The sequence below is a fragment of the Anas acuta genome, chromosome 3, assembly GCF_963932015.1.
Source record: "Anas acuta chromosome 3, bAnaAcu1.1, whole genome shotgun sequence".
NCBI lineage: Eukaryota > Metazoa > Chordata > Aves > Anseriformes > Anatidae > Anas > Anas acuta.
Genome location: NC_088981.1, coordinates 1,000,218 through 1,014,636, shown reverse-complemented (window position 1 = coordinate 1,014,636; position 14,419 = coordinate 1,000,218). Strand labels below are relative to the sequence as shown.

Here is a 14,419-nt window from a genome sequence, read left to right as displayed (position 1 = left end):
ATCAGAAAACGATCAAATGCCTGCCACTTCTGTCCTCATCATAATTTACTGTCTCGTCTTTACCTACACTTGCTGAAATGGCATTTCATATCATATACTGGTGATGTAATTTGAAGTCAGCTTCTTCAGAAAGTGCAGCGTGGTATCCAAGTTTAGCCTGCCAGGCCTCTCTGGCTTAGTAACAACTTGTGCGATGAATCCACCCAAAGTTAGAGAACTTGGTATGAACAAAACCACCTCTTTTTTATTGTTTGAACAAATACAACATGGAAGTCATTTGAAGTTAATGCTTACAGAATTGTGAAATCCCATACTGCTATAGGTATATGCATATGTTGTTGATTAACCATAGCTCCTAGTACAGACATAAATGTAAAAAACGCATTTCCTTTCTTTTTCTGAGTTATGTTATTTATGGGTGATGATGCTGCATGTGTGTTTATATATGCATGAATTGCTGTGCCCAAATATATATAGTAAAAGTAGTTAACTTTAAATTCAGGCTTTTTTGTTGCCTTCTTCTGATATATCTGCAACGCGAAAAGTGGTTAAGGTCTATAGAAAGTGGATATTACAAGAGAAGCCTGTGTTCATGGAGGAGCCAGACAAAAAGGAAAACAGAGAGGATACTGTTGTCAGCTTAGAGGATTCATCAGTGCAAACGGATGGTAAACATGTATGGTATCAGTTATTTACATTATTTTATTTGCCTGCAAAGCATTATTTATCTTTTAATTTTTCTCTGTAAAATTTAAGTAAAAATTTAAGAAGTACAGAAAATCAGGATTAAAAAGTGCTTTATCTAAGGTGCACAAATCTAAAATATTACTGTGTTCAGTAGGCCTTACTGAGTGCAAAGAAAGATTGCAGCTCTTTGAAAAATAAAATTTCTTTATTATTCCCTGTCTATACAAATACTGTAGTGAGAATGTAATGGAAAAAAAATAATATATGCTGCAGTGTTAAAATTTACACTGTCTGTTGGCCTAGTGCATGTAGGTCTATTTAATTTCAGTGGTAATTATTTAAGAGTTTGAAAATATCTACTAATTTATATATACTTTATCAAAACTTTGGATCCTTAACTGTAGGAAATTAAATTATAGATAAAAATTCTGTGGCATTGTTTTTTTCATGTCCTATAATGAATCATCAGTAAATTTTGACTTTGACACTGCCATGCAAAACTAGTTAATGGGAATTATTTTTTGTACAAGGAAAGATGGTTCACTTCTTAAAATAGTAGTAAAAATTGCGATGTTTTGACAGATTATTTTCATAAAGAATTTATATTTTTTCCAGGCTTAAATTCAAATACTACTACAGTCAGTGACAACAAAATGTAATATAGAATATTTTGAATATAGAATATTTTGAAATAACATAGCTATTAGAAGTTTTATGAACCTTTAAATTCCATATGCTGTTTGCTTAGAATCTGTAAATATTCGACATTAATTCCTTGTTGAAAGGAACATAGGACATGTGTGGATAGGACATAAATGTGGACATGTTCCTTTCTTCTTGGTCACTAACTGAATGATGTTTTTGAAAGCTTTCCTCTGACCACTCAGGACATAAGCGCTCATCCAGCTGGGGAAGAACGTACTCCTTTACCAGTGCTGTTAACAGAGGATGTGTATTAGAAGACGAGGACAAAAATGTTAAAGCTGGTGCTCAAGCTGCATTACAGGTGTGCTGTATAGAGATTAGAAGGCTCTAAAAGTCATGGAGTCGCTTTACTACATATTATTATATAGTCATATAAAACTTGATGATTAGAGCAATTTGTGAGGGTTCTAGGTTAGCACCCACACAGTGTTATGCAAACAGATGTGCTGAGCTCAGCACATGACAGCTCTCATTCTTGCCAATTATAGACACCCTGTATTGGGAATGGAAAAAGGGAGATATAGCTACAATGTGTAGTTCAATTATCATTTTCTGTATTACTGAAAATAATGTTCTGCTTGCTTATATAAATTATAATTCCACATTTTGGTTGAAGAGCTTGTGTACAGGTCTTTCTGTACTATGAAATTAAGGAAAGAAACTATAGAGTTGATGGTTTTCATAAGATACAATTTGGACTTCATTTTTATCTTTTTAAAAAAGCATATTAAACCATGCACCCATGTCCTAGAGCCAGATACCTATTTTAAGGTAAAGCTGCATTTTTTTTTTCTACTGTTGGTACTAGGAATTAGAACTGTACATTTGCTTCAGTGTACCTCATTTACTGAAAATATTGGTGACTGCTTAAGCATGTAATGCTGGGAAATGAGTAGCTGGAGGAATGGTGCTCTTGCCTGAGGGAATAGAATAGATACCTGCAAGACATAGACTATGTAACACATGCCTTTGTTGGGCATATAATGCTACCTGACTTTTTACCAGAATTATTTAGAAAAATAAAGCAGTATGTAAAACATGAAGTTTGCTCTAAGAAAAGTGAAAGGCTTGGCTAGAGGATGACAAGTATTTGGTTGTAAGTCTTTGACCTTTTTTTTTTTTTTTTGGACACTATTTAAACTGACTGTAAATGCCTGTCTTGAAGGTGTTCTTGACAAACTCTGCTAATGTTTTCTTATTGGAACCATGCACTGAAGTCCCTGTGCTTCTGAAGGAGCAAGTTGATGCTTGCAAGGCAGTTCTGAGCATTTTTAGGCGCATGATAATGGAACTATCAATGAATAAAAAGACATGGTAAGTTTATTATATTCTGCATCTAAGAGAAATATATCAACATTTAAAATTTATGGGAAAATTTTCAGGAGGGAGGGAGAGTGGACTTACTCAGGTGTAGATCTTGTTACACATCACATTTATGAATTCCATATGAACTGATTTGAGAGATTGTAGGTTCTGCCATGTCTTCATCATGATTCTGTTTCATTTAAAGATTCTGGTCATTACTTCCATTCCTGACTTCACCTTCTCAAAAATTAATTTTTACAGTCCACAACCAACTAATGTTATTTTGCGAAAGTTCTGAAATCTTAGTGAGCGTGTAAGATCACATTCCCAACGTGTAAGACTTATTGAGAATTAAGTTTTTTCTGGTAGATGAAAATTAACAAGCATGTTTAATAACATATGTGAACAAAAAGTGCAATTTTATTTTGGAACCAGGGAACAGATGTTACAGATACTCCTCAGAATAACAGAAGCTGTGATGCAGAAGCCAAAAGAAAAACATATAAAGGATACGTTTGCTCAGAGCATGTCAGGGTTACTTTTTCGCGTAAGTATTTTTTGTGTACGTGTGACAACTGTTTTCAGTGCTGATTGCCCATAGTTTTGCTTAAGTAGTATTATGCAGTACTATACAACCTATTTTTAAAACATGAAATAAGTCTCCTTTGCAGTAATACACTTAATTCCAGCTGCCAGAAGCAGCTGATTTGATCAGTTCTTCAGGGCTCTGTTACAAACCATGGTAGCAAACACTTGTCTCAGTGTGGGATATTTTCAATGAGTTCCTCTAAAATGGGAGCTATATGTAACTTTTTCTAGGAGGAAGTTCATCTGGCATCTCAAAACTAGGTCTTTTTAATGAGATGAAAATATCTGGTCATCATTGGTACATTATGTGGTCAGCTACAGTGTTGAAGCCTGAATGTCACAGGCATAGTTCAATCACTAATTATTTGGAAGGTGTAGCAGGCAGTTCTGTTTTCTATCATTATTATACAAACAAAGTGTTGTTTCAGCTTACCTGGAAACATAAGATCACCTGAAACATATGTTTTGGAATTTTCAAATTTCCTTAGTAACTTGCACATATATGTACCTGCCAATTTCTGGGAGTATTTTTTGATGAAAAGTATCTGTGCATAGTATCTGTGTGTCACTGATAATCAGTGCTAATGTGCAGGTTGGTGTTGAATTTAGCAGCATGTGAATTGGTGCATTGAATTAATTTCAGTAAAAATGCATGACCTATCACTTGTTTCTTTCCTCTCAGACCCTTATTGTGGCTTGGATCAGAGCAAATCTGAGCGTTTACATTTCTCGGGAGCTGTGGGATGAACTGCTCAGTGTTCTGTCTGCCCTGACAGACTGGGAGGAGCTCATAAACGAGTGGGCCAATATCATGGACTCTCTAACAGCAGTACTGGCAAGAACTGTGTATGGGGTAGAAATGACAAACTTACCCTTGGATAAACTCAGTGAACAAAAAGAAAAAAAGCAGAGAGGAAAGGGTTAGTCTCCATGCTTCAGTGCTTTTTGTATCAAACAAGTTAGATATTTAAGTTTAAAAATTAATTTAATCTAACATTAAATACCTCTTAATCCTAGTGTAAGAACCTGATTAATCAAATATGAAGTGCTTTGGATTTTTATATTCTCATCATTCATTGTGGTAGGAAAGGTAATTGAGGTCGATAGATAGTAGCTATTTAACAGATTCAGTATGCGTTCAAAATCAGTCTTTTCTCTAGAACAGGAATGAAACATGGTTTCTTGTGCTGTAGTCTGGCATAGTCATCAATGTCAAAATTCCTTTCCATGTAATTTCATCGAACTTTAATTACAGTTATTTGGCTGCATTTATATGCACCTTGCAACTGATGCACATAGCTGAATTTTTACTATCATTAAAAAAGAATTACTCCTTCAACTATGCTGTTTTGAAGGTGAATATTTTTTTCACGTTGGAGTGCTTGTACCATTCATACTGTAGTAGAATACATGCCAAAGCATACGATGCTAGAAAAGTTTGTTTTCTTTATCTCTAAGGTGGCATTTTAGAGCCTCAGAAGACAGCTGTAGTTGGAAGATCTTTTTCATTAAGCTGGAAAAGTCATCCAGAAGTTGTAGAGCCAATGAGATTCAGAAGTGCTACCACCTCTGGAGCCCCAGGAGTTGAGAAAGCAAGAAATATTGTTCGTCAGAGAGCGACAGGTATAGACCATAACTAATTGTGTATGTTCCCAAACATTCAATAACACTTGAGTTTTAAATCAACCTTTGAGTTGTGACAGCTTGCAAAAATAGTGCAACTTAACTAAATGCCTAAACACAGATGTTTCATACCTATGTCTGGATGTCTGGAACACTACCACTATTTTGGAAAAAAGTCTCTAAAGCATTAGCTACCTTGGAAAGTGCTTTCTTGTAGCGTGATACAGAGTATTTAATCCACAAGTTATAAAAGGTCCACTTTCAGATCCCATTGCAGAGAGAGCTGCTCGTCTCTATTACAAATTATGAGAAAAGTTGCCAACAGAATACTGGATATAAAATGTAGCATTTTTGCTATTTTAGAGATGTTTTTCTCATTTTGATTTTTTTTCTCATTTCTCATTTTCATTTCTCATTCTCTTTTCTAGTTTTGAAAAATTTCACAGGTCCAACAATATTTTGAGTGCTTCTACCTTCCCATCATGTCTTAAGAGTCCAAAACCTTTCACATAATTTGTATCCATTTCATCTCCTCTTCATAAATGTAGAAAGCAAGACTCAGTACCCCCAACACAGTCTGCAGGATAATTCAGCATGTAAGGAACATCAGGTCATCAGGTCTAAGCTCCTGCTCAAAGTAGGGTCAGCTGTCTGCTCGGACCAGAGTACTCAGGGCTTTATCCAGGCTGGAGCTAGACTAATTTTAAAAGCAAAAGCAGAGGTACCTGTATCTTTAGATTAACTTCTGAGAAGCACAGTAACCCACTTCTTGGATGAAAATGGATTAGTTTCAGCAGAGATGAATGAATGGAAGAGGTAGTTAGTCTGGGGGTCAGGGGGTCAGGGTGGAGCATAGCTAACAGAGGGTAAGCTGAATAAGTTTTCTATTCTTCAGTTTTGAGCTGTATGTACTGCTACAGGTACTTCACTGAGAAGGAAAAAGGGTAAGTCAAATTAGCCCATGAATGGTAATCACAAGCTGACAAAATGAAAGATTCCGCTTTGTGGAATTGTGATTCAGAAATTACTGATTATTGTAATTACAGTGTGTGAGATGCATTGCACGTTATTGACTAACAGCCTTTAGGAAATATTTCAGAGCTTAACATTTTAAATTTTTTTCAAAAGCTATGTGTTTTGTTGTATCATGATATTCCAAAACCCAAATATTACGCTATTTTTTCTGACATAATTCTTGCTTTATTTTTTCCTGGAAGCTAAGCGAAGCCAATCTATCAGCAACTGTGTTCATCTTTATGAGGCTTTGCCAGCTACTAAAAGTGTACCTCTTCTGCTTCACACTGTGAGCTCTCTCTTACCTGGTATCTCTTACACTTCTTGCTCTCACAGACTGTCAGGTACTGTACTTTAAAGTCATCGTTTATATAAATGTTCTTTATATTTTTAAGCTGCTGTCTGTCTGCTTTCTTTCTGTCCAGTTAATTGTTGTTTAGGATTGTGGAATGAGATGTTTTTCTCTGGTTCTGTGTCTCTTGCCTGGATCTGTTCAAAACACAGTGTTAAGTAGTATTGGTAGCCAGTAGGAGATGAGCAAGTTCAGTGGAAGCATATCTTGTCCTTTTTCAAAGTTACGAAGGGTGAAAAAGAGTGGTTAGGTAAATGTTTTTGTTATTCTGTTACCAGAACTGTGTTCATTATCAAAATAAGTAACCTTTTAAGGGAAAATGAGGACAGCGAGGTCTTTTCAAGGAACTGAGTAGAAACTAGTTACATGCTTGAATGTATGAGATAGTGCAAGCAAAATATGCAAGTGAATAAATTTGTAAGGTTGAGCTACTTGATTAAAAAAAAAAACTCATTCACAGTGTGTAACACTCAGTTATAAATCTTCTTGGACAGTCTGACAGTTCTGTTAGGTCAGCTTTGAAGGGATTTGTGGGTCACCTCTTTGACTGATTTCTAGGAGGAGAGTTAATAGTTAGGTTGGGTGGCATTAACTGGTGCTATAACTAAAACCATTATTACTGAATAGGAGCACACTTGGTCCCAAATGTTACTGTCTTTTTTCACTTAATGCCAAGAGAATTGTATTTCTGTAAGTGTGTTGCTAGCTCATCTTAAAATTTTCCAGTTGCTCCTTCCCCAGTTTACTTTCTCACTTGAATTTTCGTGCCTCTCTCTCCTCTCTTTTTATTTGGATTTTCAGTTACAGTAAAAAAGCTGCATGATTCAGTTTGTCTTCACGAATTGTTCCAGAATCTGTGCTTTTTTTTTTTTTTTTTTTTTTTTTTTTTTTAATTCTTTCCCTTTTTGATGTCCCTATTCCGTCTTTATGGAGGAAAAGTCAGTAAGCACAGTAACCTTCTCTGTACTCTATACTAGTTTTGCTGCCTCTCTTTCTTTTTCCAGAACAAACAGAGTCTAGTTTAGGTATCCAGCAATGGAAAAGATAACTTTATTCTCATGACGTCCTCCAACCCTTCATTGTGCACACTGAATCCCTGAAGTAATTCTTCTCTTTTTTCTAGATCTTTTGCCATTGAAACTGCTCATACATCTCTCTCTGATCTTTACATTTTTTCTAAGAATAATTTAACTTCTTTAACTAGTGGTCACATTCTAGCTTTTGTAACCTGGAGTTTCAAATATTTGGGTGGGTTGCTTTTTCACATAGGTTTTGTAGCTATGGAGTTAGTGTTCATATACAATTCTGAGGTTGTGCAAATATTTTGTTTTTTAACTAAATCAACAGAAGTTGAAGAATCCCAGCAGTTGGAAACTTCAGCAGGAACAGAAGTCACAGGCCTATTTGTAGACCAAGAGCAGCAAATAACTCGAAGTAGCAGCACTTCAGATATTGCAGATCAGTTTCCATCCGATTTTTTTCAAGGTAATATTGATGAAATATAGCAATGCTACACTTAGAAGAAAAAGTGCTGAGACTTGTTGAGCTTCACAGATGCTGCTCTTATCTTCTTTGTTTTCCAGCCATGGTTCTAAAATGCTTTTTATCCCATTTTCTTAGTAAATCTCTTGTTGGTATCTTGTTGAAAAAACTGTTTTTAAGAAGCTGTGGACTACAAATGCAGAGCACAACCTTTAATAAACCAGGGCTTTGTTAAAAGCATGCATTTTCAGTGTAACTCTTTATGTTTGTTTATCTGACTTGCATTTAAATTTTATGTATCTGAGTTAACAGTTCTACTTCTGTTCTGATTGTGTAAGTGCGTTATGCCTATGAAGGATTTTTAAAACGTCACATGTTCCATCTTATTGATTAAGCCCTGAAAATTATGTAGTATATATTACTTCACTTACCTGTAAATATGAAAAGTATATAAGTAACTGTAGCTGATTTTTTCCTGCAATTTGCTATGCACTTTCATCCCACAAATTTCTATACTTCTTTTTTACCTTCTAAAATTTCTAGGTAAGAAGGCTGGAAGTTCTCATAATTTATCTTCTTCAGACTCCAAATCAGTTCAGGAAAATAAGGAATATATGAAGAAGGAACATGAAGCTGAGCATGTAAGGCAAAATGGAGAATGATTATTGATGATATCATGTTTTAAATAAAACAAATGTTTTGTTTCTGATCAGATTTTTATTAGTATTTTGAAACTATCAACGTGAAAGTATGAAAATTCATTAGTCACGTTTCCAATATAGGATCTGGGATTAAACTGTAGCTGTTCATTATGCTATTTGGTTCTGTGATTTCTGATACTGTAAGTTGCCAACACAATTTTATGTAATTGGCTATATGCTATTCTTATAAAAGACATCTTTGCTTTCCTTTATTAATTATAAACAGGTTCACCACTTTTTTTTGGTAAATAATTCATGGCTTTTATAGAGCTACACTACAGTGGAATAAATGGTTGATGGTTTGAAGTATTGAGGAAAATAATTTCCTTCAGCACAACTTGTAACACTAGCTATTTATTGCAGATTATTTGTATAAGTTAACATTAGGACAGGCAAGCTTTGTAAATTTTTGATGCAACTTTGGAACAAGCAGTAGAAATAATAAATGACTTCATCTTTGTGGAAGTATAATGCAATGCAACATGGAGGACTTCAAGATGAATCTCATCTCTGGTCCGTGGCTCTCCCATATATCTGGACTTAAAGTACTGTTAGTACTTTGCTCTGGAGAGCCAAGGCTTTTTTCTGGGAAGTGCTTTCATTAATCACGTCAGGAATAACAAAGTGCCTTACAATGGGAAGGAAAATCTAGTGGACTACATGTGCTGGAGGTGAGGGGAGGGGGAGAGTAATAGGTTCAGTAGTTGTGGAGAATTAAAAATTAATCCGTCTCCTCATTCTATTCCTGTGGCATATATTATAAAATATTTACAAGCACATGCGGCTGGGGCTGTCAAACACATTGTAGTTTCACCTTCTTTTGCAAGTGGAAGCTGAGGTTTGACCATGTATATACAACATAAGTTGCTAATGTTCTACTTGGACCAGTTTGACTTAATATCACAACACAATTGCATATTGTCATCACTAATCACCAAAAGCTAGATTTGCCATGGAGGAGAAATGATTCTGCAGTCTATCAGGCAGCACAAGGAAGCATTTCTTTTTTGGGAATGCTTTAATGATGCCCAGCTCAGAGCAAAACAAACCAAACCTACAGCCTTCATTAATATAATAATAATTTCTGTGAGTTAGTTATGTCTTTGGTGGCAATAATTTACTTTCTCAGATATATGAAGAAAGAAAATGGATTAATGGTCTGGACAGCAAATCAGAAAAAAATGAGAATTTTATTTAAAAATAACACTACTAATTACAAATACAAAATTAAAAGGGAATTTCAGAATTTTTAGTTGAATTGAGGAGTTTCAGAGCAGAGATTCCTTTAGCAGTTAGATCTGGTATGCTCCTAGGGGTGAGGTGCAGAACATGGGGGTTTTGTTGCATACTTATATAGTGACAAACAACGTGGTAGTCTATTTTCTGGCAGAAACCAAGTTTTGCTATTATAGATGACATGGAAATGCAAGAAATGTGAATTTGAAAGTGATCTACCAGATGTAAAGCAAAGCAATTACGCTTAGGGACAGAGGAGTATCATCTAGAAGCAGAAAATTGCCTGATGTTTTTTTAGCAAGTAGGCTATAAATCCATTTGGAAAAAAAACAAAAACAATAAAAAAATAAGGTAAACAAAAGATTAGGTGCTTTCAAATGGGTTGTTTTGCAACAAAGTAATGCATCAACATAAGAGATGACTACCAATTTCTTCCTGAAAGGTTTTTTGATACTTTTGAAAGTTTTGAATGGTTTCAGCTTTGTGGAAAAACATCAGTAGAAAGTTGTGCCTCTTAGTAGGTAAACTGAGTTTAAGAAAGGGAGGAGAAATAGAAACTGAAACTGAAAACATCATGGTGTCCTTAAGACATCTAAAGATATTTGGTAGTCCAGATATAGATTAAAATATATTGACTCAGTTATGATTAACTTTTAGTAACTTTCTCTGTATGTGTGTTTGTGTATTGAATTTGCAAGAATATGTAGTCCTCAAAAATGTAATTAATAAACTCAGATTAATACTTTTTTTTTTTTTCTCTGAAGGTACTAGTACAAAGGAGCAATAGTACAGCTGAATTAGATTTGAAAGCAGACTTCCAACAAACACATGGAAACTGTAGGGAGAGAGAAAAAAGTGAGTTCCAAGAAATACAGTATTTTTCTTAAGCTTAGCAATTTAAATCAGTGTGATAATTGTTTCTTGTTACAGATACATTAGGCACTTTCCTCACCAGGCTTTGCTAATGCAATTTTTAAAAATAGGATCTGAGATCTTTTTTAATCTTCTGTTTGCTTTAGGTGATAGTGTTAGCAGTGACACATCCATTGGGTATAATAATGAAGTAGAGATTGCACTCATCCCCTGGCAAGCTTCTGAAGAAGACCATGAAGTTAATGCATCAACAGATGTTTGTGTGGATACTGATGCACCTCACTGGCTTCAGCTTAGTCCTTCAGATAATGCAAATTTAACAGGTACTCTAGTCCAGAAACTATATTTACTATTTTAGATTTTTGTATCAAAAAGCAGTTCATACAGTTCAGTTTGCATATTAAAAAGTATGTTCCTTTAGGCATGTCACCAAGCTTTTGTTATGTCAAAAAAGAGATTTAAATGGCCAGAGTTTAAGGAATCTGTATAATCAGAATGAAGGTGACATAGGTGCCAATACATTCTAATCCAGAAAATGAAAGCACAATTGAAAATGATTGCATTGCTTGCTATGTCAAATTACTGCTAATCAGCAGAGATGTGATAGTTGATCTTTGTGCTCTCTTAGCCTGCGCTAGTGTTCAAGTAAAATGAATTAATTAAATTTCTATTAAGTTAATAGATTTTATTTCATAACAGAATTGCCTTAGAAAGTGCAGGGAGTTCCTTACTGTATATACTAACTGATGGGAAATAACTGATTAATGCATAACAACTCTTCTCATCTTAATCCTGTTACCCTCCTTATTTATACTTCACAGTGTGCATTGCCTATATTCCAGTAGAATGTGATAAGTAGCATTCTCAGAAAAGTTAATATGGAAATAAAGCTCTTTTGCCTTTTAATTTTAGTTATAGTATCTTTGACATATCCAACACTTACAGTTATCTGCTAAAATGTTTTGATTCTTAGCCAGGTACCTTTCCATCTAATATGCAAGATGTGAGTCAGGGTTTTTACTTCAATAACTTAATACTGTGACATGTGAAACTATCTTATCAGATGTTTTTACTCATGAGCTGTATAGTTTCAAGGGTATTTTTTTCATGATCGCTTTTTCTTTAAAATACTGCTGGTTTGACGAACCAGTGCACCTTTTTCCATAGTTCAGATTACCATTGTATAAAAGGTAGTAATACAGTACCTGGCAAGGATTGTTATGTATGATAAATTCATTGCTTTGTCTGTGATACAAGAAATTGCTCTTTTGTGTTCACAAACAGAATGAGCTATATAAAATAAGCTGAAAGGTAATGTGGACTAAAAGAGTAGTGTGGTAACAAATGTTTAATTACCCAATAGATCTGGCATGCTCTTACTGCTTTTCTGGTTCTTGTCCAACTTGTTTGTCCGCGTGTCCGCTCATACTGTGTGGCTGCGTACAAGACAGTGTACAGCTTATTTCAGACTGGGATGTTAGAAAATCTAAGTTATCCTTATGGTGTACACAACCCTCTTTTTGCTCACTGTACATCCACACAGTCAGAGAACACCTTCACGTTGTTCTTTTGAACACCTTATTTGAGTCAAACCCGTTACTGTTTGCTGCATGGTTGTTACATGGAGAACGCGGGAAGGATCTGAGTCCCTTGCTCATCTTTCACTTGTGAACGATGTCTACTGTTGTAGTAAAATTATGTCACAAGCTGAGCCTTCAGGATTTTGATATGTCATATGGTTACTTGGATTCATTTGGATGTTTAATTTTCTTTTCCAACAAAATACATATTTGGTCTTAAGATTTGGAGGCTTTCTAAAATAAAAAACTTTTGTTTTGCTGTCAAAACCTCCACAGCGTAAGGCAAAAAATCACCTGAGCAGAATAGATGGATTAAATTCTCTGATGAGAGATGATCTTCTCTGTTGAAGGAACATTCTAACACACTTAAAAAATAATGTCTGTTTTAACACTTTGGGAATTCATAATGCTGCAAGAAACAAAACAAAAAAGGAAAAAAAAATCCCCAAAGCTTTAAAAGAAAGGTTTAGGTGTGTGTGTCAATCTGCTAGGTGCATGTGTCGATCTGCTCGAGGGCAGGAGGGCTCTGCAGGAGGATCTGGATAGGCTGCACCGATGGGCTGAGGCCAACTGCATGAAGTTCAACAAGGCCAAGTGCCGGGTCCTGCACCTGGGGCACAACAACCCCAAGCAGAGCTACAGGCTGGGAGATGAGTGGTTGGAAAGCTGCCAGGCGGAGAAGGACCTGGGAGTATTGGGTGATAGTCGGCTGAATATGAGCCAGCAGTGTGCTCAGGTGGCCAAGAAGGCCAACGGCATCCTGGCTTGTATCAGAAACAGTGTGGCCAGCAGGGCTAGGGAGGTGATCGTCCCCCTGTACTCGGCTCTGGTGAGGCCGCACCTCGAGTACTGTGTTCAGCTTTGGGCCCCTCGCTACAAGAAGGACATGGAGGTGCTTGAGCGGGTCCAGAGAAGGGCGACGAAGCTGGTGAGGGGCCTGGAGAACAAGGCCTACGAGGAGCGGCTGAGGGAGCTGGGCTTGTTCAGCCTGGAGAAGAGGAGGCTCAGGGGCGACCTTATTGCTCTCTACAGGTACCTTAAAGGAGGCTGTAGTGAGGTGGGGGTTGGTCTGTTCTCCCACGTGCCTGGTGACAGGACGAGGGGGAATGGGCTTAAGTTGTGCCAGGGGAGTTTTAGATTGGATCTTAGGAAGAACTTCTTTACCGAAAGGGTTGTTAGGCATGGGAACAGGCTGCCCAGGGAGTCACCATCCCTGGAGGTCTTTAAAAGACGTTTAGATGTAGAGCTTAGGGATATGGTTTAGTGGGGACTGTTAGTGTTAGGTCAGAGGTTGGACTCGATGATCTTGAGGTCTCTTCCAACCTAGAAATTCTGTGATTCTGTGATTCTGTGAAATAAAGCAAGGATAAATATGACTTCTAAAATGGCTTTTATTTTTGGAACCTGGAAGGGTGCAAGTTATCTCTGTCTGCCTGCATAGATGTTTCGTGCACCTTTCCTCAAAACATTGGATGCTAAGCACTGGATGGTATCATTCTGGACTGATTTCTGCTTGTAGACAGGCTGCTACATAGCTTTCCTTGGTCTCATAGAAGACAGTGTATCAACTTTTGTCATTAAAATTTGTACTTCAGTAGGAATTTTTTCATCGACTATTTAGGCATTATTAATTCCATTATCCTGCCCATCTGCACAAATCCCTGTCTTCCTTCTCGGATTGTATGCTGCTTTCTCAGGAACTGCTTCTGTGTGAAAGGATATGCCTGAGCATACGCTTCATCACTCGTAGTGCATTGGTTTTAGTCCCTTTGTTCAGTTGCATTTCCAGATAATTTTCTACTGTGTGATCTTAAAAGAGAAAAGACACTTAGCAATGGAAATACTACCTGTAAAAGCCAGTTATTGATTGAATATATCTTCAGAGTACATGAGTTTCAGACATGTACAGAGTACATTTAACTGCGTTTGCCTTTCTGCTAAAAAAGCCTTGAGTGAGGGCAGTCTGTCTGATACAAAACTGATTTATAGCTGGGTTGTCTCTATACAGAAGGCCCTTTAGCTTGTGTTTTCTTGCCAGTTTTTGCTTTGAACCATGTGCTCCCTTGAGTAATGTAGAAGAGGGAGATGATTTAGTGGGAGAGATCACTTCTGAGATGAAAAAAAATTATAAGGAGTAATAGGTCTTAACAGCCTTCTGCGTTTAGTCTAGGAAGATGATCATTGTGTTCTTCTGCAATGTGCGATGCGTGGAGGCAGCATCTCATGCAGGTACATCATCATCAAGAAAGTCTACCTGTTCCTAGGGCCTGCAG

General features: G+C 36.5%; 1 protein-coding gene across 9 annotated transcripts in view; it reads left to right on the top strand.

Moving 5' to 3' along the window:
* The window catches only part of RALGAPA2 (Ral GTPase activating protein catalytic subunit alpha 2), a 142,198-nt gene that overhangs the window by 39,507 nt on the left and 88,272 nt on the right, over positions 1-14,419 (top strand). For 6 of the 9 annotated variants that reach the window (XM_068675154.1, XM_068675153.1, XM_068675159.1 and 3 more), the window contains 11 exons: positions 503-676; positions 1,556-1,693; positions 2,558-2,706; positions 3,133-3,244; positions 3,968-4,205; positions 4,744-4,908; positions 6,126-6,266; positions 7,622-7,759; positions 8,300-8,397; positions 10,458-10,548; positions 10,713-10,889. In XM_068675154.1, coding sequence (XP_068531255.1) covers positions 503-676; positions 1,556-1,693; positions 2,558-2,706; positions 3,133-3,244; positions 3,968-4,205; positions 4,744-4,908; positions 6,126-6,266; positions 7,622-7,759; positions 8,300-8,397; positions 10,458-10,548; positions 10,713-10,889 — 1,621 coding nt within the window. The remainder of the gene's footprint in view (positions 1-502; positions 677-1,555; positions 1,694-2,557; positions 2,707-3,132; positions 3,245-3,967; positions 4,206-4,743; positions 4,909-6,125; positions 6,267-7,621; positions 7,760-8,299; positions 8,398-10,457; positions 10,549-10,712; positions 10,890-14,419) is intronic. The other 3 variants (XM_068675155.1, XM_068675157.1, XM_068675158.1) reach the window with 2 other exon arrangements.